The following is a 25,167-nucleotide window of genomic DNA, read 5'->3' as shown; positions in this document are numbered from 1 at the left end:
TCTAGAATCAGGACTAGAGCTGCACCAATGACTGTATCGTGTGAGCATTAACGTCAATCCAGAATCATGACTAGTGCTGGCACCAGTGTCTCCATCGTGTCAGTGCCAGTGCCAGTATGATCATTAGTGTCTGTCTAGAATCAGCACCAACGACTGTATCATCAGTGTTAGTGTGAGCACTAGTGTCAGTCTCGAATCAGGACTGAGACACTGTGTTGACACTGCACCAGTGTTAGTATCCGTGTCAGTGTCAATCCAATGCAGGGGGAAAGTGATACAGTACTCACCCCAAGTGACGTCTTCAGGGGCTCCAGCCCTCCGGAGCTCCCGGCCGAGCCCCTCAGGGAAGAAGACAGGGGATCTGCCAACCCCCGAAGTGGGGCCAAAGACCCCATAGGACCCTGCAGGGGCCCTAGCGCTGAGCTCACCGGCTGGGGTGGGGAAAGAGAGAGATCAGACATATGGCTAGAGCCAAGTGCAGGCTACAACTTAACCTCTAAAACTACAACTATCACAACATGCTTACAACACAATAGGATCTACAAAAAAAAATCAATTTCACTTTGTATTTGATCTATCAATCAAACGTAACATTGTCAATACAACAGAATGAGCGATTGGTTCAAAATATACTGAAGACGGATGGTTTTCTAATAAAGTATGAGGTAAACCGATTGCTAGGCACATAGTAGGTACCTCGGCATGAACAATCCTTGGAAAATAAAAGAATATTGCAAATTTAAGCAATGAAAAGTGCTGATACACTGACTTCGTTAAAACCCTCCATGATCTGCAACTTTTCATCAGTTAGAGCACTTGTTATGGAAAATGCAAAAAATATGCAGTGCATTCTTTGGAATGAGTGGATATGCAGTGCTCACTGAGTCCAGATGATCTGAAGGGTGCAATACCAAATAAAATGATTGGAAAGTTATTGATTGATCATTCTTGAGGTCAGTATGGAGGCTCTGCTCTCTATTTTGTTCCCATATACCCAGATACATGCTGGTACATGATTCAAAAATCTCTTCCCTACTAAAGCTGGAACAGTGCAAGGAGAGGTAAAAGTCAGGAAAAGAACCACAAGCTTCTGCTTATCATTTTACTAAACTTTGAAGAGCTTCATCTGACTGGGAAAGCCTTTCTCATTAGAATCTGAAGAATGAGGACTATATGAAAGATTTTAAGATTTTGTATTACATAAAAGACAGATGGAAGAAGTCTTACTCATTAGAGAGTCAAAATGGCTCTGAATTTTCCACACATGTAAAAATGTTCCAGCTCTCCTGCCTTCACTGTTTGGCCCACCAGAACACAGAGCATTACTGGAGCTGTTTTTTCCCCCCTCTTTAAACTTTTTATTTTATAAATCCTGCACTGGGCTGTATAGCATATTTATCCCTGTTTGATCTTTTACTGACTGTTCACAGGTTTCCTACCCTCATTGTAATCAAGCATTGTAATCGCTGATCGCCATCCGACAGGGAAACACAAGCCTTCCAATGAACCATTCGTCTCTCAGTCACTCCGTCTTTCCTTTGCTACCTCTTTTTCCCTCCGGCTCTCTCTCCGTACCTGCTCACTGTCTTTACACTCCTGCGCTCCGGGTCTGATTGTGCCCTGGTGTACTCTGACTGTCCCTGTCCCTCGGCCTCTTGCCTTCCTGACTCCTCTGCCTCCGCGCTCCGGCTCCCTCCTACCTTTCCTGCACGGAGAGAGGCCCTGGGGCCTCAGCTTGGGAAGGAGTGGGGAGCCAGGCGCTGAAGCCCCGCTCTCCTGTGGGATGTGGCTGCTGTTGGAGCAGCCTGTCTTGGGGTTCTCCATCAATGCTCCCAAATCCGGACTCTGAAGATCAGCCTTACCGATTCTGTCCTCTCCCTCAGGGGCAGGACCCCCGCCTGGGACCTCCATCCCCGTCATCCAGGGTGGCTGGGCCTCCGGTAAGGCGAGCGGACTGGACCCCAAGGGCAGGCTGGCAGCAGTGTGAGAGCCCCTCGCTCTCTGCCCTGCCCTGGAGGACATCCTCTCTCTGGGGCTCCCAATACTATCGCTGCGCCATCTTGTCTCCCCGCCCTGATGAAAGCCCCGTCCAGGGCTCTCGTTGGCGAATCTAACCGTGTTTCCAGGAGAGAGGCTTGTGGGGGAATGTGGGAGCTGGGTTTCCCGCGGCCGACGGGCAACGGGGTCCATCAACCCTGAACTCAATTTAGCATCGGAGCTCCCCCTATCCCACCATCCAAGAATCTCCCGGGCGTCCGTTAGAGCTTTGCTGGATCGTGGAAGAGAAGGCAGGGGCTGTAAAGTCCTCGGGGAAAGGGGCAAAAGAGAGCGCGAGAGTGGGGACAGGGAGTGTGCAGCTCTAGAGACAGAGTGTGCAGGAGCTGTCTCGGGGCTCTGCATTAAGGGAGACTGGCTTGCCCTTTGGCTAAGGGGGTGACTTCCATCTCTGCACAGCGCATCTCCGATTCTCTCTGCCCCCCGATCGGGCATCTCTGATCTGAGCCCGGATGGAGAAACAGTGTGAGAGCGAAGGTGAGAATGAACGAAAGAGGGAGCCTCGGCTATATCTGACTGCACTGGGACGAGCCTGCCTGCTGCTTGCCTCACCTAGACACGCAAACACACGCAAACTTACAGAAACATAGAAACCATGCATGGAGCGATCTATTATTCTGCTTATTCTTTAAGAATAAAAGACATAATGGACGACATGTCATGTAGTGTTTAAGTGTGTCACTATATCAGTAACTCAATGTGTCCATTTTTCAATGGCAGGAACCTACTGTTTCACTGTATCAGTGGCAGTGATTCCTGTGTCAGGCGCTCAGAGCCTCAGTGTGTCGGCATCAGTGTCAGGCGCTGGGAGCCTCAGTGTGTCGGCGTCAGTGTCAGGCGCTGGGAGTCTCACAGTGTCGGCGTCAGTGTGTCGGCGTCAGTGTCAGGCGTTCGGAGCCTCAGTGTGTCGGCGTCAGTGTCAGGCGATCGGAGCCTCAGTGTGTCGGCGTCAGTGTCAGGCGCTGGGAGCCTCACAGTGTCGGCGTCAGTGTCAGGCGCTGGGAGCCTCACAGTGTCGGCGTCAGTGTCAGGCGCTGGGAGCCTCAGTGTGTCGGCGTCAGTGTCAGGCACTGGGAGCCTCAGTGTGTCGGCGTCAGTGTCAGGCGCTCGGAGCCTCAGTGTGTCAGCGTCAGACACTTGGTGCCTCAGTGACAAAGGGTGTCTCGATCCTTTCATACACTCACCACAGGTGGTCTGAGGGGCTCTTTCACCATTTTCTCCTTTTTCTCCTTCTTTTCCTTCTTCTTCTTCTTGTCTTTCTTGGCCTGGGAGCCCCTGGGCTGCGCACGCTCCCTCTCCTGGGCGACAAGAAGGCGGTACTGCTCGTCGCAAGGGTGATCCCAGGTGGACTGGCCCGTGGAGAAGTTGAAATAGTAGACATCACCAGTCACATCCTGACTGAGGAGAGAGGAGGGCAAGCACAGAGTAAGAACAGATTATGTAGGCAAGGAATTAATTAACCCCAACTGCTCCAGGGGCACTGTACAACGACTGACCCAGCACTCTGACCCCCAGCTTCTCTCCCTGTCTGTGTGTCTGTGTCTCATGGAGAGCAAGCTGGGGTATGCGAATTCCTAATGCAAGAAATTGTATAGGGCTAATAAAGCAACATTATTATTATTATTATTATTATTATTATTATTATTACTCCAGTAACACTATGTGCAGTGTGCCAGTGTCAGTGTATGCACTATGTCAGTAACACTATGTGCAGTGTGCCAGTGTCAGTACTACTCCAGTAACACTATGTGCAGCGTGCCAGTGTCAGTGTAGCCCTGTAATCCTAACCAGAGATGAATAAAGTGATGTTATAATCCTAACCAGGGTTTCCACTCTGCAGGCAGTGGGGCCACAATGCCCTCTCTGGCCAGCCACATCAGCTCAGGCTCCTTCTCTGGGTCTATCCCGATCTCTCGTGCGTACTCCTGGATCTCTGACAGAAGGGGCGAAAGAGAGAGAGGTTTACTCAGCCCCCACACTGACAGTCGCTTTGCTAAGTAGCCATGCAGTTTTTCTGTACGATGGTGGTTTGTTAAAAAACAGATTAATTTATGGTTACGCTTCTGTTTAACACTTATACCCTAACAATGGTCCTCCTGTAGATACAGTATAACATGAATTAAAACAACAAAACGCTACTTTGCACCAGCAGAGTTTTGTGTCAAATCCTAGCCTTCATTGCGCAGCTTGACAGAAGGTTTTGTGCTCAGTAGCTTAACCACAGGAAAGGAATCCATTATAGTAACTGCTCTCCACATGCTTGATCCCATATACTATTTGAGTGTTAAGGCACTTAATTTGACACGTGTGTAACTGATAAATGAATGTATGTAACTTTTAGGACAGTGGGAGGTTCAGACAAGATGGTAGGTCTTGTCTGAACTACATTACCCAGGAGGCAATGGGGAATGAGCTGACGTCCCGTCACCTGACCATCTGAAGGGACACAAGTGGTCAGGTGGCAGTTAAAGAGCAGGAAGCAGAGGCTTCCAGTGGTCAGTCTGCATCTGATATTTTGGAAATGACATCAGTTTTCCCATTATCTACCGTTATGCGCTACACCAGACAGAAGAAGGAAGCAAGTGGATGGCTGAGACTTTGAGGAAATTTAAGTTTTGAGGAAGAGATTTGGTTTTGGCGCCAGTAAGCACCGGTTATATTCCAGAAAAGAGATTTACATGAAGAAGCTGGCACTCAAAGAGAGCCAGGGTTTTATTTTCTCTACGTTTCCCTGCACTGTGAATTAAAAGCAATGATTCTTACTCGACAGATGCGTCTGCTGTCCGAGACCCACCCCTTTCGAAGCAACCTGTGACAGCACCTAGGCCCCACCAGCGTCCGCCAACTCTAAAATGACTTTCACTGCAAGAGGGTCTCTCCCTCTCTTCTCCCAGTACCTTGCTCAGTGGGGATGTAGTTCTCATCGTAGTCCTCCTCCAGGATGAGCTGGTCCCCAATCCGGAGGGTCGCAGCGCTCATGGTGGCTCTGAGGAAGAGACGGAGACCGATTTCCAAGATTCTAGGTACACCAGAAATAAAACGGACTTTCTCACTTCTATGCAGAAGTCAGAAAAGAGAAAGGTGTGATAAATACATGGAAACAGATGTTTTCATTGTCCCAGTGAAATCCCCATACGCATTCCGTGGCTGGAAGGTTGCCGGTTCAAATCCCGCAGCCGGCAGAGGAATCCTACTCCGTTGGGCCCCTGAGCAAGGCCCTGAACCCCAACTGCTCCAGGGGCGCCGTATAAATGGCTGCCCCTGCACTCTGACCCCCAGCTTCTCTCCCTGTCTGTGTGTCTCATGGAGAGCAAGCTGGGGTCTGCGAAAAGACAAATTCCTCATGCAAGAAATTGTATAGGGCTAATAAAGTGATCTTATCTTATAAAGGTATCTGGTCTATTCAGAAAGCCGTGAACAGGACACCTAACTTTACAAGGGCCAGTTGTGACAACTGTCAACACTGAGCAATGTACTGTGTCCATCTGTATGATCACCACAGTGCTGTACGTTATCCATCTGTATGAGCAACAGCATCCGGTACTGTGGTGCACATTCAGATGGACAAGGTGCAGCAGAGCTCATACAGAAGGAACCATTTTCTACACAATGAGCACCTGCATGCAAGTCTGCTTCTTGTATTTCCACATACATATACAGGCGTACACTCTGGAGGCCAAACTGAGGGGATTCTCAGGCAGGTCGTGTTTTAGAATAAGCATCCACACCGGATTGATGGAGTGCAGTGTTCACAGGAAAGTGAACTGAACAGGCCACCAAGCAGGGCTGGAATGGGATTGGGAAGGAAGACGAATGGTTCTGCATGAAGATAAGAAAAAAAAAAACACGACTCATCCCACAGGATGCACGGATCCAGGAGGGTCGTTGTAAATGGTGCAGAGTCCACATATACAGACGCTCAGAAGGCACACAAAATGGGGAAACTTTGCAGGGAGGCGCAGGACACGGAGATTTCACACGGAGACGAGACTGGCGAGGCTGAGCAGTTCTATTCTGTGCGGGGCCCTGACGCTGTGCTTCAGTCACCCGCTGTCCTGAAACCCCGTCGGGCGCTGAGGGGCTGAATGGCCTTTTCCAGACTATAGCATTTCTGTTCTTATACAGGTGGCGGGAAAACAACAGCTTTAATGGGAAACCAGAAACCAGGGCCACGCCGGGGGGGAGGGGGTTGGGGGACACCAAGTCTTTTCAAAAAGCCCAGGTCCTGCCGCGTCTACACTCTCATTACTACACGGCGGAGGCGAACGCGCAAACAAAACTTTTTGAACCGAAATTGAAAGGAAAAGTTCCGTGATCTGCTTACCTGTCAAACGCCTGTTTGTCTTTTCTCCAAGGGGTCACGCAGTCCAGAGGTCTCCTCCAGTTATGTTTGCGTTCTTCATCTTACGGTAATAGATGTCAACCGGACAGCGAGCTGCCTTACTACATCAACGGAATTTGGCAGCGGCTTCCAGGGACGCGCGACATCTTCCGGTTTTCACCCCTCCTTAGCAACCACCAACCGCCCCGCCTCCCATATGAGCGATTGGCCAGAAAGGGCAGCGGGCCGTTTTCATTGGAGAACAGAGAAGTCGGTCAAGGTCACAAAACCGCGCTGTGCCACGGGAAATGTAGTGTTATTATATTCGTCTGGATTTGTCATAATCGGTTTAAAAAATCATGTGATTCTTCTCCTCAAGTAACTTTCTTCTGCTGGTGAGGCCTCAGTTCTTTATCTAGCAAAGCTATCCTGTAATATTTATCGTCTCTGAATCCTATTATATTCTAAACGATTGAAAACAATCCTAATAATTTAAAATTGTTGTAAACTGAAAATTGTGGGGTTGTACATTTTTAAATTGTTTCGCTATATGGACACATTTTATTGTGTTTTGTTTAATTAAATACATAAATATTTAATTATTATTATTTAACTTGCCAGAAATAGCCTTTTCAAATTTTCATTGCCCTGATAATTTCTCTTGCTCAGTGGGGATGTAGTTCTCATCGTAGTCCTCCTCCAGGATTAAATAATAAAATAATAAAATTATTATTCCAAGAGCAACAAAGTATTTTAAAATAATTCAACACGTGGGATTTGTTGTCTGGCAGTAAAACTAAGGCTGCTGCTGGAAGAGGTGTTAGTGGGGCCAGTAGGGTGCGCTCACCCTGCGGTCTGTGTGGGTCCTAATGCCCCAGTATAGTGACGGGGACACTACACTGTAAAAATCCTTCGGATGAGATGTAAAACCGAGGTCCTGATGCTCTGTGGGCATTAAAAATCGAAGGGCATTTTTCGAAAAGAGCAGGGGTGTTTCCCCAGTGTCCTGGCCAAATTTCCCCCTGGCCTTTCCCAGTCATGGCCTCCTAATAATCCCCATCTCTGAACTGGCTTCATCACTCTGCTCTCCTCCCCACGGGGACAACAACGTTTCGGCTGCGGAGCCTTCTAGTACAATTTCGGTGTCACCCGAAGAAGGCTCCGCAGCCGAAACGTTGTGTTTCTTTTCTTCTCTTTTCAGCCTGGAATAAACCTGTACTTGTTCCTTTGGAAGAGTACGACGGCAATACCCTGTGCCCTCAGCAGGGTGCGCTGCAACGCCAGGAGAAGGACGCATATCGCGCTGGTGGACGTGGCCCGGACAGGGGGGCGAGGAAAGCGGGGCTGAATCGCTGCTTGAAGACCCGTTTCTCGTGTGGGAGGTGGAAGAGTGGTCACGTAGTGGCCCTTATTCGTTTACTGTGTTGACCGGTTCCGGCGAGTTTTGTAGTGAAGAAAACGAGGCGAAAATACCTCTGGCTTTTAATCAATCCGAACTGAAAGCTCACAGCGTCGTTAGTTAGGTTAAGGCTGATAAACCCCCAGAAATCAGGGAAGAGACTGACCGGGGTCCGCACACTCACTCATCCTCACGGACCAAATCATGTTTAGCACAGTTTGGAAACCTAACCATGAAGAAAACCTCTTACACGAGTCGAAGAAAGGATGAGATTTCCACGTAAAAGAGCTTCCTTTGGGGGTTGTGCTGTTTTTAAACACGTGACAATCCCACGTTTAAAGGGCGTTTTCCGTTCATTTTTACCACCTGGTTTATAAATAAAGTCTAATGACATTCAATCTCCTGTCCCCTGATAGTGCCCAAAATAGGAATCAACAGATCTATCTGTCGCTAAAAATCATCGCCTATATGTCTGGTCTATACCGCACTCTGCCTGTACACAGGCCCCTGTGTATATGTACACTGTACTGTATAGGTGTATATGTGTATATGTATATATGTATATGTGGGACTTTGTGTGGCACAGTGTGGTACACTGTGAGGCAGTGTGTGATAATGTGAGACAGTGTGAGACAGTGTGAGACAGTGTGTGACAGTGTGAGGCAGTGTGAGAGAGTGTGAGAGAGTGTGGGAGAGTGTGGGAGACTGTGAGGCAGTGTGGGACAGTGTGAGGCAGTGTGAGACTGTGTGTGACAGTGTGAGGCAGTGTGAGACTGTGTGGGAGAGTCTGAGGCAGTGTGAGGCAGTGTGAGACTGTGTGGGAGAGTCTGAGGCAGTGTGAGGCAGTGTGAGACTGTGTGGGAGAGTCTGAGGCAGTGTGAGACTGTGTGAGACTGTGTGGGAGAGTCTGAGGCAGTGTGAGACTGTGTGGGAGAGTCTGAGGCAGTGTGGGACAGTGTGAGGCAGTGTGAGACTGTGTGGGAGAGTCTGAGGCAGTGTGAGGCAGTGTGAGACTGTGTGGGAGAGTCTGAGGCAGTGTGAGGCAGTGTGAGACTGTGTGGGAGAGTCTGAGGCAGTGTGAGGCAGTGTGAGACTGTGTGGGAGAGTCTGAGGCAGTGTGGGACAGTGTGAGGCAGTGTGAGGCAGTGTGAGACTGTGTGGGAGAGTCTGAGGCAGTGTGAGGCAGTGTGAGACTGTGTGGGAGAGTCTGAGGCAGTGTGAGGCAGTGTGAGACTGTGTGGGAGAGTCTGAGGCAGTGTGAGGCAGTGTGAGACTGTGTGGGAGAGTCTGAGGCAGTGTGAGACTGTGTGAGACTGTGTGGGAGAGTCTGAGGCAGTGTGAGACTGTGTGGGAGAGTCTGAGGCAGTGTGGGACAGTGTGAGGCAGTGTGAGACTGTGTGAGACTGTGTGGGAGAGTCTGAGGCAGTGTGAGGCAGTGTGAGACTGTGTGGGAGAGTCTGAGGCAGTGTGAGGCAGTGTGAGACTGTGTGGGAGAGTCTGAGGCAGTGTGAGGCAGTGTGAGACTGTGTGGGAGAGTCTGAGGCAGTGTGGGACAGTGTGAGGCAGTGTGAGGCAGTGTGAGACTGTGTGGGAGAGTCTGAGGCAGTGTGAGGCAGTGTGAGACTGTGTGGGAGAGTCTGAGGCAGTGTGAGGCAGTGTGAGACTGTGTGGGAGAGTCTGAGGCAGTGTGAGGCAGTGTGAGACTGTGTGAGACTGTGTGGGAGAGTCTGAGGCAGTGTGGGACAGTGTGAGGCAGTGTGAGACTGTGTGAGACTGTGTGGGAGAGTCTGAGGCAGTGTGGGACAGTGTGAGGCAGTGTAAGGCAGTGTGAGACTGTGTGGGAGACTGTGAGGCAGTGTGTGACAGTGTGGGAGAGTGTGAGGCAGTGTGGGAGACTGTGAGGCAGTGTGGGACAGTGTGGGAGAGTGTGAGATAGCTTGGGAAAGTGTGGGACAGTGTGAAACACAGTCCCGCTTGGAGCAGTTACAGGAGGTTGATGAAGAGTGGTTGTAGGTCTTCTGCGCGGGACAGTATGGGACAGTGTAAGGCAGTGTGGGAAACTAGTGCATTAGTGTCTTGAGGTATTCAGCATTTAGCAGAGCAACACTCCCTGTGTGTTTGCACTTGTGTAGGTGTGTGGAGATATTTTCGTGTCCAGTCCAGTCTGCCGGAATAACCTCCTCTCCTCCCAGGCACACCGCAGACGTCAGGCCCCACGGTGAGCAGGCAAGTGGCCCTGGGCTAGCAGCATAATGTCCAGTCAGAGCAGAGTGTGCGTGAGCGTGTGTCCAAGAAAATAAACCCTGGTGTGTGTGCAGTGTGTCAGTGTGTGTGTGGTAGTGTCAGTGTGTGTGTGCAGTGTGTCAGTGTGTGTTAAGCAGTGTGTGTGTGCATTGTATGTCAGTGTGTGTAGCAGTGTCAGTGTGTGTAGTAGTGTGTCAGTGTGGAGCGGTGTGTCAGTGTGTGTGCAGCAGTGTTATTGATTATCGATCGATCAACACCGCTGAGGGGCAGCGGGGCTACAGGACACTCCCTGCTGCTGCCCCAGAGGCCAGGAGGCCGAAACAGAACGTCCTGTTTCTGTTTCTGACAGCAAATAGTTGTTTTGGCACAACGTGTGTTTGTGACTCCGAACAATGAAGGGTTTGTTGTGATGAGAGGGAGGAGGAGGTTTGGGTGGGGGAGGCGGGAGCAGGGCAGGAGAGAAGGGGGGAAAGGGGGAAGACCGCTTGATCGTGAGAGACTTGGACCCCTGCCCCGCCCCAGTCCGCGTGAAGACACAGCGCAAGCAGAAGAACGCCCAACTCACGAGTTCCCGCTGATGTAACAGTTCAACATTCCAGCTGACAGCACAAATCCCTCCGTGTCCAGGCCGATCCCCACCCTTCCCCGGACATCTCCGGCTCAGAGGCGTGGATTAGGGTCCGAAGGCCCTGGGCACTGCTGTTTCCGAGGCCCTGTGGTGGAGGCATCTTATTGGTCTTCATTTCTGTAATTAATGACAAAAGATCAATGGACATTAACATGACTCTGCCTTTTTATGTATGCCTAACCATCCTAAATAATAATAAAAATAATTTTATTACACTTATATAGTGCTTTTCTGGACACTCCACTCAAAGCTCTTTATGGTCATGGGGATCCCCTCCACCCCCACCAGTGTGTAGCCCCACCTGGATGATGCTCCAGTCCTCTCCCCACACACCAGCTCTCAGTGGGGAGGAGAGCAGAGTGATGAAGCCAGTTCAGAGATGGGGATTATTAGGAGGTCATGACTGGGAAAGGCCAGGGGGAAATTTGGCCAGGACACCGGGGTAACACCCCTACTCTTTTCAAGAAACGCCCTGGGATTTTTAATGACCACAGAGAGACAGGACCTCGGTTTCACATCTCATCCTAAGGATGGCGCCTTTTTACAGTGTAGTGTCCCCGTCACTATACTGGGGCATCAGGACCCACACAGACCGCAGGGTGATCGCTCCCTACTGGCCCCACTAACACCTCTTCCAGCAGCAGCCTCAGCTTTCCCAGGAGTCTCCCATCCAGGTACTGGCCAGGCTCACACTGCTGAGCTTGAGCTGTAGGGTGCTGGCATATATATATATATATTTTATATATATCATCAAGAGGGGATTGTTACAGTTTTTAGTCATAGAAATAAAAAAAAAAACACCATCAACATTTTTCCATAGGATCCTTAGTTAGGTCAGTGCCTCAGGAGCCAATTGGACAGTACAGCCCCGCCTCCAGTGCCTATTGGACAGTACAGCCCCACCTCCTGTGCCTATTGGATAATACGGTCCTGGCGCTGCCATAAACACACGATCATGCAGGAATCGATAGTAGCTTTTACTGCACGTGTGGGATCTTACCATTATATTTATAGCACACTGTGTTGCAGTGCCACAGCTCTGTGGCTCTAGTAAATCTCACTGGGCCTTAAGCCCGGGAAATTCCACCTTCCAATCAGAGCACAGGACAGCCCCCACCGGGACAGAGGCCAGCGTCCCCCCTGTCAGCCCAGCGAGTCAATAAACACAGCGTCCTTTCTGAGGAGAGCCGAGCCAGGCCCGATTCCACGAAGGGCCCACGCTGCGATGGGCCGCCCACGCGCAGGCTGATGTTGACTACAGAGGGACGGGACGGGACAGGAGGGGGAGGTGTGTGCTCCTTCGTGGGGGGGTTGGGTTAAACTGCAGAAGCACGTGGACAAGACACAGCAGGCGCCCACACTGCAGCAGCCTGGTACAATGTGGTCAAGTGAATTCCCAAGCAATGGGACCATAGCGATCCCAGCCTGCAGAATTGTACTGGAAGGGCTTCGTTCGATCAGCAATTTCACCGGCCGGTTTTTCAGTGCCAGATCAGCCATGGATATTTCCTCCCTGCCTAATCACTAATCAATCGACTCAATCGATCACTCCAGGCTCCTCCAGCTGCATTCCCAGACGTGACCCTTGTGAGTTCTGTTGTCTGGCTGATAAGCTCTGAAAGGGGGGCTCTCAAATTCTCCAGATAAGACTCTGCCCCCGAAAGAACTCTCTGCGCACCCTGCTACAAGGAGATTGTAGTGCCCTTGGCTACAGCTAAAACCCTCAAGCACTCAGGGCAGAGATTCTGGGGGATCACTGTGTGGTACAGAGCGGAGCTGAATGAAGATACGGTATGCAGCCCTTAGAGGAGAGTCACTTGTTTGGCTTAAGATCAGTAGAAATGTAATCTACACAGGGGTGATCCTATCTGAAGTCTTCATTCCCCCTACAGAATCTCATTACTACAGTGAGGGATTCTCCACAGTCTCCACACCGAGATCAGTCACTTCCTGGGCCAGGGAAATGTGCTGCTCTCCGGAGACCTCAACGTCCAAACCGGAATATTGTCAGCTGCACCAGCAGGCAGGCAAACACTCGTATATTTGGACAATCCCTGTACCACACACTGAGCGCCTCACGCAGGTGTAGCCGTGACAGTGAAGTCAGCAAGACTCTCGGGAGCTGTTGAGGGCTGGGTCTGCACATCATCAAAGGCAGGACAGGAGGGGACTATCTGGGAAGGTTCACTTATAGCTCGACTCCGGGCAGGAGTGTGGTGGACTATGCTGGCACTAACCCTAACCCTAACCCTAACCTGGACCCCTCCTCTGTCAGCACTTTCACTGTGAGGCTACAAACGCCTCTCAGTGAAAATCAGAACACACTGTACAAGAGAGCACAAGCACGCAGACACACTGACACAGCCCAGCCAGCTGGATGACCTTAACCAGTCATATTAATGAGATACAAACTGCCCAGATGAATACCAGAGAGCACACAATGATCAGCCAATTCAGACATGACTGAACTGGTCAAATTACTGATCCCAAACACGCCGTTTCAACCTGTTATTAATACAAGCTTATATTGGGGTAATTAACTTTAAACTAAAAATGGCAATGAATATGATCCACAACCATTGAAAATATCAAAACATAAGATGACTGTTTTGACGCACGCTGCACAAATATCAGGAAAGCACCGCGAGAGCTATCGAACCCGTGCCTCGGACGACAAAGCAGCAGAAAACACTCTCTAGAAGGAGAGAAATGCACACAGAAAGAGAAAACTCTCAGAAACAGAGGGAGCCAATCAACCAAAAATGTTTCTGGGAAAACTGCAATCATTTAAATAAATGCCAAAGGTATCAGCCTGCGAAGCACATTCTGAAAATCTCTATCAAAAGAAGCATCAGAGTAAATTAAAGACAGCTAAAAACCCTTAGACTCCTCGACTACTAGACAAGCTCCGAGCCACCAGACCGCGAAAGGCCTGTGCCCAAGTTGGAGTCGATATCGAGATGCTGAGATACAGCAGCTCGGAGCTGCAGCAAGCCCTGCTAAAGCTCTCCAATCTCGTACTGAGAGCTGAGTGTTTCCTGAGGCCTGGATTCAAGGACTGATCACCCATTTGTGGACTTGATGTCACGGATGTCAGAAGGGAGAGCCGTGGAATGACCAGGAGAGCAGTAGAGACCCTATGCGTAGCGGTAAAAGGCGGCAAGAGGGAGGTTAGCCCAGGCTCAGGGGGTCAGACGATGTCAGATAGAAACCTATGCCCTCAGGCCACGGACGTGGGGCGAGCTGGTGCTAGGCGGGCCTCAGGACTTCCGTACCCTCAGTGCTGAGCCAGGAGCAGAGCAGACACAGGAAGTAAATAGGCAACACAACAAGACACAGCTGAAAGACATGAGTAATCACAGGGAACAAGGAACAGGACAGAAGGAGAGCGCCCTCTGGGTGTACAGGGCGTGACCCTTGACCCTAAGAACTACCAGGGTGTCTTTGTGAACAGGAACCTGGGCAAAGTATTCAGCAGTATCATGAAATCCCAAATACTGGCTTTCCATACAGAGCACGGTGTTCTTGGTAAAAGTCAGATGGGCATCCTACCAAACTGCTGTGAGTTCAATTACTTTTACATCCTACGCACACTTCTAAATGGGGCGGAGCGGGGGCTCTGTGGCTCAGGATCTGCGCCTGTGGCTGGAAGGCTGCCAGTTCAAATCCTGTGGCTGGCAGAGGAATCCTACTCCATTGGGCCCCTGCGCAAGGCCCTTAACCCCAACTGCTCCAGGGATGCCGTATAAATGGCTGACACTGCGCTCTGACCCCAAGCTTCTCTCTCCCTGTCTGTGTGTCTCATGGAGAGCAAGCTGGGGTCTGCAAAAAGACAAATTCCTAATGCTTAATAAAGTGATGTTAAACAAACATGGCCACAAAAAATTAAAAGACAATATTTACCTGTGTTATTGATTTGTTTAGTGTTTCACTCACTTTGGCATGAAGAACAGTTTTACAAATGTTTTACAGTGATGTAGGGGGTAAAGTCTACGCTGTAATTAAATCAATGTACTTGGAGAACAGATGAGCTGTGAAAAATGAAAGAAAAAGCCCAGAATTCTTCATTCTCAAAGTTGTGGGATGAGACAGGGCTACAGCCTGGGTCAAACATATTTCAATGAGATAACAGAAGTGTGGGAACAGTCTTCAACTCTTGTCCTCACACTACACAACATAGAGTTCCTGCTCTACGCTGATGACCTGGTCCTGCTGTCGCCCACAGAACAGGGGCTGCAGCAGAGCCTGGCACTGCTGGAGCAGTACTGTCAGACCTGGGCACTGCCAGCCTTTCTGGACAAGACCAGAGTCGCTGTTTTCCAGAAGAAAGCCAGATCTCAGGGAAACAAGTACTGTACCACTTCACACTGAACAACGAGACATTGGAACACACAACTGGCTGTGTATACTGTACTGTGCAATATCAGCCATCCTGTAAACATCTGGCTGTGAATATTTGAAAGTATAATCTAACCCCTTTCCCTATTTGGCAGTGAAGTATAGGTTCCAATTACAGACCAAAATTACAATACATTGGACAAACAACCCACAGAAACACAAACATACAGAGCACACAGAATTGGACCAGACACTACTGCTGATTAATATACATAAAAGAGCAATAAAGTATTGGTTACATGTCAGTGAATAGAACTCCTTCAACCACAAGGCCCTGCTGAACACAGAGAAGAGCCCCTTGATCAGCTGGTCCTGTAGTTCACTGACATCAGGACAGCACTACAAAAACAACACATCACAGCCAATCAAATCCCAACACAGGCCAAACAATACCACCGTACCCAGTGGGAAACACACAAACTGGAATGTGCTAAAAAGTCATTTACTCTAGCTAAGTATTTATCTAACCAGGGGGAGAGACAGCAAAGAGCAACAGATCCAGACGAAGTAGAGGCTCAGTGTCCACAGCCTGGCCATAGAAACTGGACACAGGCAGACCTGGCTGTCCAGAGAGGACAGTCACAGTGACCACAGCCTGGACATAGAAACTGGACACAGGCAGAGGGACCTGGCTTCCCAGAGAGGACAGGCTGTGCTCCTACTGCCAGCAGGGAGAAGCAAAGACAGAGATGCACCTTCTGCTGCACTGAAAGAAAGAAGAGATCAGACATTAAACATTCTCCCCTAAAATAACAAGTATAATCCCAGAATTCCCACACCTGCCAGGATCAGAAGAGCTCCCAGTTCTAATGGGGGAAGGAGGAGGAAGCCTCCGTGCAGTATGTGATCTCCCGTCCCAGCCTGAGGCACAGACAGCCTGTTTCATGTGAGATCTGTGATGTCCAATAACACGTTCGTACTGCAAGTGTCTGTAAATGCTGTGTTAATTGTATCAGCTTTGGCCACCCTGTAATCCATCGGTCACCCCAATTAAAAGCTGTTGGAATTGGAATCTGAGAGGCACTGGGACAGAGTGTGAAGGAGATGGAGAAGGGACAGAGGTACACAGAACGGCTGAAAGAGACAGGGAACGAGAGAGAAAAGCAGATGCAGAGCGAGGCAGGAGGGAGCTGCTGGTTCAGCAGTCCTGCTATCAGCGTGAGAGAGTCAGCAATCAGCACTCCACTATCAGCCACTGGCTGTGCTAATCATTAATCCTTCCTTAATCAGCCATCTTATTGACCGCCCCTCTGACACAGCCTGTTCTGCGCTCCACAAACCATCTGACGCTGCGCTTTCACCCACAGGCTCCTGTGCCAAATGGGGCAGCGATGAAGGAGGGGGGTGGGGGGCTGTGAGACCAGCCTCTGCGGCTCACCGCAGTAGTGAAAAGGAAAAGCTCATTAGACTGTTAATAGTTTAATTAATCTAGCCAGTTAGGGAAGGATCACAGGGGAATCAGCTTCAGAAACAGGGCTGCTGCCACTTGTTCCAGACACCCACCACCTTTAGTGTAAAGAAGTGCCTCTGTGTTCTCAGTTTTCCCTGGTGCCCCCGCAATAAGACTGTTGGACTAATACTGGCAACACCTCTAATGATTTGGGAATATGCAATTATTCTCTGTTTTACATTTATAATTAGGAGGATCTGTAGAAATTTTATTTTCACTTGGACATTACAGTGTCAATCAACAGCAAAACGTCCCAATTAAATACGTTATGATTCCATGTTCCACAGAGATGCAGTGGGGGAGGATTCCTGCCGCCCAGCCCTGGGGCCCTGGGTTCAGGTCCTGGGGTGCTGTCTGTGTGGAGTTTGCATGTTCTCCCTGTGTTCTGAACTGTTTCCTCCCACAGTTCAGAGACAGGCTGGTAGGTGAATTGTCTTCTGGGAAAACTGGCCCTGGTGTGTCTGTGTGTGTCCTGTGTCTCCCATATCTTGCTGGGAGAGATTCTGGCTCCCCTGAGACCCTGCACTGGACTAAGCTGTTAGAAAATGGGTGGATGGAACTAAAGACCTGTGGCTTCTTGGGCTGGACTATGCTGTGAGTCGATGGTGTCTGTCACTGCGCAGTGAATAGAAGGATCTATAGTGCACCTAGAGAAATGGGCAGCTAAGCTACTCTGGGCACCACTGGACACCAGGAGACTGGGGTCTGTCCCACACTATGCACTAAGGTGGTCAGAGCTCCTCATGCATAAGCATATAGCAAGCAGTGGAGAATCAGTTTTGGATACGAGTGCAGAGTCCCGCAGCCCGGACTGGTTTGATTCCTGGGCTGACTGTGACCCAGATTTCCTGGACGCTGGAGGGCCTCATACCCTCAGATCTGAGGGTTCACTGTGAAGCTCAGTGGTCAGAAGGTGAAAAAACAGCCAGCAGGTGTAACAGCAGATGAATGGACTCTCTAACTTTCGGACAGGTGTCTGTCAGGCGGCTCCAGCGAGGCTGACCTCTTGTAGACCTGCTGGAAACTGGACTCAGAGGGCAGTGTGAAGACACCGGCACGGCACTCCCTCTGACTGCTGGCAGGGTACGTGCAGCTCAGGGTGATAGATCAATAAAAAATTAACACGCGGAACAGCATAAAGTAAAAGGAGAGCAAAGAGATAATGAAAGCACGGACGTGCAGGTTGACTCATGTTAATTTCAGATCACATGGTCTTCCTTCTGCAACAGATTTAATCCTGAAATTAATCGGCTGTTCTGAGGGACCCACAGTGCCTGTGTGGACAGGTGCCCCTGGACGCTGTGCCTTTAACCAGTCAGTCCACACAATGCTCTGGAGTGAACCTCCTCTATCGAGGGTGAAGGCGTGGGATTAACTGTCTGGGTTTCGCACACATTGCTTGAGAAAGACCAGAAATGAGTGTGCACTGAGTGTGTATAAAGTACAGTATTTAGGGGTAGTGTACTGGTGAGTGCAGTGTGTGTACATATGAATGTGTTCAGTGCGTAGTAGTAGTGTGTATAGTGTGAAGCAGTGCGTTTGTAGTGGTGTGTCAGTGTGTACCAGTGTATATAGTGATCTGTCAGCATGTAATGGTGCGTATAGTGATGTGTGCAGTGTGTAATGGTGTGTATAGTGCTGTGCGCAATGTTTAATTGTGTGTATAGTGGTGTGTACGGTACGTAACGGTTTGTATAGTGGTGTGTCAGTGTGTAACGGTAGTGCTGTGTGCGGTGTGTAACAGTGTGTATAGTGCTGTGCGCAGTGTGTAACAGTTTGGATTGTGGTGTGTCAGTGTGTAACGGTGTGTATGGTGGTGTGTCAGTGTGTAACCAGTGTGTATAGTGCTGTGGGCGGTGTGTAACGGTGTGTATAGTGGTGTGTCATTGTGCAACGGTGTGTATAGTGGTGTGTGCAGAGTGTAACGGTGTGTATAATGCTCTGCACGGTGTGTATCGGTGTGTATAGTGCTGTGCGCAATGTGTAATGGTGTGTATAGTGGTGTGTGCAGTGTGTAACGGTGTGTATAATGCTCTGCACGGTGTGTAACGGTGTGTATAGTGCTGTGCGCAATGTGTAACGGTGTGTATAGTGGTGTGTACGGTACGTAACAGTTTGTATAGTGGTGTGTCAGTGTGTAACGGTAGTGCTGTACAAGTTGTGTCAGTGTGTAACGGTGTGTATAGTGCTGTGGGTGGTGTGTAACGGTGTGTATAATGGTGTGCGCAGTGTGTAATGGTGTGTATAATGCTGTGGGCGGTGTGTAACGGTGTGTATAGTGGTGTGTCATTGTGCAACGGTGTGTATAGTGGTGTGTGCAGAGTGTAACGGTGTGTATAGTGGTGTGTCAGTGTGTAACGGTGTGTATAATGCTCTGCATGGTGTGTAACGGTGTGTATAGTGCTGTGCGCAATGTGTAACGGTGTGTATAGTGGTGTGTACGGTACGTAACAGTTTGTATAGTGGTGTGTCAGTGTGTAACGGTAGTGCTGTACAAGTTGTGTCAGTGTGTAACGGTGTGTATAGTGCTGTGGGTGGTGTGTAACGGTGTGTATAGTGGTGTGTGCAGTGTGTAACGGTGTGTATAATGCTGTGCCTGGTGTGTAACGGTGTGTATAGTGGTGTGTGCAGTGTGTAACGGTGTGTATAATGCTGTGCCTGGTGTGTAACGGTGTGTATAGTGGTGTGTGCAGTGTGTAACGGTGTGTATAATGCTGTGCCTGGTGTGTAACGGTGTGTATAGTGGTGTGTGCAGTGTGTAACGGTGTGTATAATGCTGTGCCTGGTGTGTAACGGTGTGTATAGTGGTGTGTGCAGTGTGTAACGGTGTGTATAGTGGTGTGTGCAGTGTGTAACGGTGTGTATAGTTGTGCACGTGGTGTTGTGGAGCGGAGTGCAGCAGCCTGCGCAGTGTGTGCAGGTACAGAGGACGCTCCTGTCTCCCTGTTTACTGTGCTCCTGACTCACACTAACCCTTGATCCCAGGCTCCAGGCAGTCAGGAGCCGAGGTCAGGGGTCCAGCTCCACGAAAGCAGAGATAGAGGCTGGGAGAGAGAGGATAAAACCCGCCACCACCTCAGCTGGGCCACACACATCGCACACATCCAGGAGAGGTAAGACTGCACTTCCATACGGGAGAGGGACAGGGGAGAGGGGACAGGAGACAGGAGACAAGGGAGAGGGGAGAGGTGAGGAAACAGGGGACAGGAGATAGGGGAGACGGGAGAGGAGAGAGGGCTCTGCTGCAGCAGGTCAGGCTGTGCTTGATTCCTTTACACTTGACGGGAGATTGGAACTGTGAAGCGTTTTTGGATGTGTGGGTCTCCAGAGAGTGATCCTGTCTCTCGGGACTACTCAGACAGAAAGAGTGTCAAACTTTCCTGAGCGTAACTCGGACTGCCCTTGTTTTCTGGCCGAGAACTGGCCGGTTTCTGGACAATCCGCTCTTCTTCCCGACTTAAAAGAGCCGTTTTAGAAGAGGGAGAAACTTTTTCTTGGATTCTCGGGTTATTGAGTGCACACCGACTGATTTCAAACGAGAAGCAGATCGAGACTGCAGGGGCATCAAGGTATCTGAATCAGTTCTGAAAACTGTGGGTTCCTTCGGAAAGGCATGCTGCTGGGTTACAGGGCTAGACGATCTTGGGGCACTCTTTGTGTCTGGGAGCTGTGTGTCCGGAAACACTAAAACTCTGTGCCTTCAAGTAATCAGCTCGCTGAAAGGTTGACAGCAGTTGAGAACATAAGAAAGCTTACAAACGTCCCATCTGGCCTTTTTGGCCCCCTAACAAAGCAGCTAACTGATCCAAGGAATTCCTCCATCTGTGTCTTGAAAGAAGCCAAGTTTGCGGCTTTAACAACAGGGCCGGGCAGCTTTTTCTCTACTCCCACCACCCTTAGTGTAAAGAAGCGCCTCCGGTGCTGACTGGAGGAGCTCGTCCAGCCATTCCCTGAAAGGAGCCAGGCTATCGGCTTCAACTCCGTGGCGGGCTCTATATGACACGAGATCCCTTCTGATTGCACTGGGGCTTCAGGGGTGGATCTGCCGTAGTCGGTGCCAGAGACGTGCAGTTTCACCCTGATGGAGTACGGGTCAGGCCTAGAATTTCCGGTGGTTGCAGCCGGTTCGTTAGAAATGGCTAGGAAAGATCTTGTTTGCCTGTAGCTCGCCTTAGGTGCCCACTAACGGTCGTGACACCACGTCTGAGTCTTTGTGCAGGAGCTGCTGTGATCAGAGCTTTAAGAGGATTGGCTGCTGTTTCATTATCCAAGCTTAGAAAAATCGGCCTGCCTCGGAGGAGGCACAGGGCAGAGTGTGTGTAGGGGCTGTGGATTTTGTGGAAGGGTCTTGTTGAGTACAAGCTTGGTCCGTGTCCTATTTCCGCTGGTGCTGCAGCGTGTGGAGCTGTGTCTCGGCTCGTCTGTGACAGAGTCAGCTTGATAGGGTGTCATCGAGGGACTGCGCAGGCAGTGTGTGTGCCTCTGTCAGTGTGGAGCAGTATGTTTTGTGTGTGTATAGTTTGTCTAGTCTTCATATCTGGGTTTTTTTTTCCACATATTGGCTTCAAGAACAGAAAAACCATGGCAACCATACCTAATAAGACTGGATATTTCAGATATCTACAGCTGTATAACATACACACAGTACATATATCATGTATAGTTTAGTTAATGCATTCTTGTACATTAAAAAATCCAAAACTGTAAAAAACACGTAGATTCACCCATGTGTAGATATACGAGCGCTCACTGTCTGTGAACCTCAGTCTGAAATGCTGTAAACACGCATGAATATGATTTTCATGTATTTTTGTGTGTTGCGGGGCATGGACTTTGTATACTGTACTGTGAGCTGAGAACATGCCGATGCCCTGTGTGAGCTGTGGGGGACTGTGGGAGGGTGTCAGGAGGGAACACCCTCACACGAGAGGAAAGGTGCTATTCTAACATTGCTTTAGGGCCGCAAACTCCAGAGATCAAATACACTGGGGCTTACCACAGATGACTCCACAGAAATCCTTGGCTATATTTTCAGATTGGTAATAACCAATACACTGCACCCAGAATACAGAGCTTTCACTCACAAACCCCAGACGCTAACAGATAAAGCTGTCTCCTAATAACCACTGGTTTATCTCACTTTATCTGTCCCTCCTTATCCAAACTGGCTGTGCTTCGAAGATAGCATGACCCAAAACCCTGCTTTTGATAGCCCTGGGGGCTCAAAGTCCTTAAGTAGAGACTTGGGACTGAGGAGCTGTTGTGGAGCTGAGGATCGCCCTCCTCCGAGGCCTGTCTTATCAGTGCGATTGCAAACTCCCTGCTGGTAACGAGACCCGGCCAGACCCTTGGACCTGAGATACTGCCGGCTGCTCCTCGTGCTGTGATTTCACAGGCGTGTCACCCGAGGTGTGTGAGTGCGTGCGTGTGTGTGGCATTCTACATGTAGCATTCTGGTCAAAATGCCAGCATTTCAGCTGAGCAAAAGTTCCCTTTACTATTATGTGTGGCTCTCCATCCTGTATCGCTTGTGCAAATCGCTGTTGTGACAGGATTCACAATCGTGAAAATCGTGGTGCCTTAGAGGTGTGCACAGGAGGTCCGGAGCCTCGTAGCCCCTGCTCCGGCTCCAGCCTGTCCTTAAGACACACAGGGTGGGTGGGGGTGGGGGGATTTTGTACTAACGGATGGCCTAACAGTAAGATCTAACAGTAGGGGGTGCCCCACTGGCTCGGGCCGACCGGAATGGACTCGTAATCAGGCCCGTGGTGTGAGACTCGACCCCTTGTGAGCCTGGGTCGTTTCTGCTAACAGCACGCTGCGCCTCCGGGCTCCGCCGGCGCCGATCGAAAGGCTCTGCTCGCCCAGCATGAGCCTTTGGCCCGACCATTGCTCTAAACTCGGCTTTGATCTGGACGCCGGAGGGCTCCTGTCCCGCATCAGGGGAGAAAGGCAGACGGGACAGACGCGGAGGCCGAGTCCAGGGGAGACAGTGCGTTGTGGAGATCGGTCGGGTAGCTGGGCGGCCGACTCACAGGCCTGCGCGGGTCTGAGGAGGGGTGTGTCATGACCTCACGCCCCCGTGTTGCACAGGCCCAGTCGGACAGCTCCGCCAGGGTGTTGACCTGCCTAGCCCTAACCCTGTCTTTCTCTCCCTTTCAGATCCTCATCATGAAGTTCGTGGCTCTGACACTCGCCCTGCTGTTCGCAGGTCAGTACTGCAGCTCAGCTCCTGTAACAACTCGCTGTAACAAGACTGAGCCTCCTGGTACCAAACCAATCTCAACTGCACTGCGCTGTCTGGTACCGTGTCATGTGTGCCCGGTGCCTGACTGACGCATCCTAACGTACTCTGCTGCACTGCCCACTCCTTACAGAGCCTTCCTCTGTGGGATTAGACAGTAACAGACTGGAACATGCAGGAAAGCCCAGTATGGGACTGTTCTGTGCAGGACCGTGTGGTGCTGCGCTCTGCTGGGCCCGGCAGGGTGGCGCTGTGCCAGCCATGTGAACCCAGTATTGACCCCCGCTCTGCCCCTGCAGGTGCCCAGGCCCGGTTCCTCTGGCAGGCGGATGCCCCCCCCTCTCAGTTGGAACAGGTGAGGCAGGCCCTGACCCTGTACGCCGCCCAGGTGCACGAGACAGCCAAGAAAGCCATCGAGCAGCTGGAAGGAACCGAGTTCGGTCAGCAGTACAAGTGAGAACCTTTCTCTCTGGATCTCTCTCTCTCTCCCTCCCTCTGGATCTCTCTCGGGGTTCGCTTTCATTTTCAAAAGGGCTTCATCGGCCTGGCTGATGAATTTGCAACAGTGTTGCCAAGGCAAAAACAATTTAGTCGAACACTGAGCACAAAAAAACAGAGTGAGTATTTGAATGAGATTATTTTATAGATCCTTTCAAATGTCTTCTCCTTCTTTAAAAAGCTCCTGTCAGTGGGCCTGTCCTCTCTGGACAGCCAGGTCTGCCTGTGTCCAGTTTCTATTTCCAGGCTGTGGTCACTGAGCCTGTCCTCTCGGGACAGCCAGGTCTACCTGTGTCCAGTTTCTATGTCCAGGCTGTGGTCACTGAGGCTGTCCTCTCTGGGAAGCCAGGCCTGCCTGCATCACCAGTTTCTAACCTCCCTCCCTACGGCTCCGCTCCCCAGCCCCTCACTCTCCCTGTCTCCCTCCCTCCTGCAGGCTGCAGCTGTCCCAGAGCCTGGACAGTCTCCAATCCTATTCCAAGCAGGCCTCTGAGACCCTGAGGCCTTACGGGGACGTGGTGAGCAGCACCGTCTTGGAGGCCACCAAGACCTTCCGGGAGAGGCTGATGGCCGACCTGGAGGACCTCCGCAAGCAGGTGGAGCCCCACAGGGAGGAGGTCCGCAAGACCCTGCAGGCCCACCTGGACCAGTACCGCGAGAAGCTGGAGCCCATCTTCCAGGAGGAGCTGAAGAAGGGGCAGGAGAGGATCGAGGAGCTGAAGAAGAAGGTGGAGCCCGTGGCCGAGGAGCTGCGGGAGAAGGTGAAGGCCAACGTGGAGGAGATGAAGACCAAGCTGACGCCCATCGTGGAGGCCGTGCGCGCCAAGCTGACCGAGAGGCTGGAGGAGCTCAGGAAGGTGGCCGCCCCCTACGCCGAGGAGTACCGGAGCAAGCTGGGCGACGCCGTGTCGGAGGTGCGCGAGAAGGTCGGGCCCATGGCCCAGAACCTGCGCGAGAAGCTGGAGCCCTACAAGGAGGACCTGTCCGCCAAGCTGTCCGCCCTCTGGGAAACACTGGCCCAGAGCCTCAAGCAGTAAAGTACACTGGGACACACTGGAACACTGGGACACTGGCACACTCTGACACTGGGACACACTGGAACACTGACACACTGGGACACACTGGAACACTGACACACTGGGACACACTGGAACACTGGGACACACTGGAACACTGGGACACTGGGACACACGGGCATACTGAGACACTGGCGCAGTGACACTCTGACACACTGGCGCAGTGACCCACTGGCACCCTGGCACTCTCACGCACTGAGGCACACTCACTCACAATACAAGACCCACAGTGTCTTTACCTTTTCACACCCCTCCTTAGGTCTTAATCACTTCAGTGAGCTCACGTTTTGATGACAGGACCGGCGGGACCTGTTTTCCCCGGAGGAGCTCAGCTCTAGGAGTATGACAGAGACTGGAGCGAGGAGCCTGTAGGAGAGGCCCGGTGCTCGACACACACGCTCGCCGGCGCTCTGACGAATGCACTGATATATCCTTGAGCTCGAGAGCCCCGGGGAACCGACACCCTGTGCTAGAATCGTCACCTCTCCCTTCTCTGCTGTTGCTCTGCGTTGTGAACCCTCAAAGGAAGCCCCCCTGTATTGTACCTCTCTCCCCTCCAGTCTGCTGACCCCTGACCCCCCCCACTAATAAAGGACATGTGCTGTTTGCTAGCTGCGTCTCTCTGGTCATTCACTGTGTCATTCACAGCACCACTGGCTCAGAGGCTGCTGGGAGCTGATGTTACTGCCATGAGGCACTGGAGTAAACAGTGAGTGCGCTGAGTACTCTGGGAACATTGCTATCGAGCTGCCCCAGGAGCACTGTTCCCGGCCACTCCACTAGGGGGCGCTCCCGGCACAGGTCAGGCTTGGGTCGTGTTGCCAGTCAGATGTGCCTGGGATTCTCCGAGCTCC

At 50.9% G+C, this 25,167-nt stretch overlaps 2 protein-coding genes across 6 annotated transcripts in view; one reads left to right on the top strand and one right to left on the bottom strand.

The window, feature by feature from the left end:
- LOC107075705 (centrosomal protein of 164 kDa) overlaps positions 1-6,814 on the bottom strand; it is a 28,165-nt gene extending 21,351 nt beyond the window's left edge. Inside the window, exons 1-6 of one of the 5 annotated variants that reach the window (XM_069183112.1) lie at positions 6,380-6,814; positions 4,953-5,041; positions 3,877-3,988; positions 3,240-3,453; positions 1,576-2,607; positions 288-431 (exon numbers count right to left, since the gene is read on the bottom strand). In XM_069183112.1, the coding sequence (XP_069039213.1) occupies positions 288-431; positions 1,576-2,607; positions 3,240-3,453; positions 3,877-3,988; positions 4,953-5,034 (1,584 nt within the window). In that variant the 5' untranslated portion in view covers positions 5,035-5,041; positions 6,380-6,814. The remainder of the gene's footprint in view (positions 1-287; positions 432-1,575; positions 2,608-3,239; positions 3,454-3,876; positions 3,989-4,952; positions 5,042-6,379) is intronic. The other 4 variants (XM_069183111.1, XM_069183113.1, XM_069183114.1 and 1 more) reach the window with 4 other exon arrangements.
- A 12,739-nt stretch (positions 6,815-19,553) lies between these two features.
- On the top strand, positions 19,554-24,924 carry apoa1a (apolipoprotein A-Ia). The gene is made up of 4 exons (XM_006642279.3): positions 19,554-19,608; positions 22,658-22,706; positions 23,039-23,192; positions 23,674-24,924. The coding sequence occupies exons 2-4, from the start codon at positions 22,667-22,669 to the stop codon at positions 24,272-24,274; spliced, it is 795 nt and encodes a 264-aa protein (XP_006642342.1). The 5' UTR covers positions 19,554-19,608; positions 22,658-22,666; the 3' UTR covers positions 24,275-24,924.
- The last annotated feature ends 243 nt before the right edge of the window (positions 24,925-25,167 follow it).

The sequence above is a fragment of the Lepisosteus oculatus genome, chromosome 23 (genome assembly GCF_040954835.1).
Source record: "Lepisosteus oculatus isolate fLepOcu1 chromosome 23, fLepOcu1.hap2, whole genome shotgun sequence".
In the NCBI taxonomy this organism is placed as follows: domain Eukaryota; kingdom Metazoa; phylum Chordata; class Actinopteri; order Semionotiformes; family Lepisosteidae; genus Lepisosteus; species Lepisosteus oculatus.
Note: the sequence above shows the minus strand (reverse complement) of the source record. Positions and strands in the feature narration are given on the sequence as shown.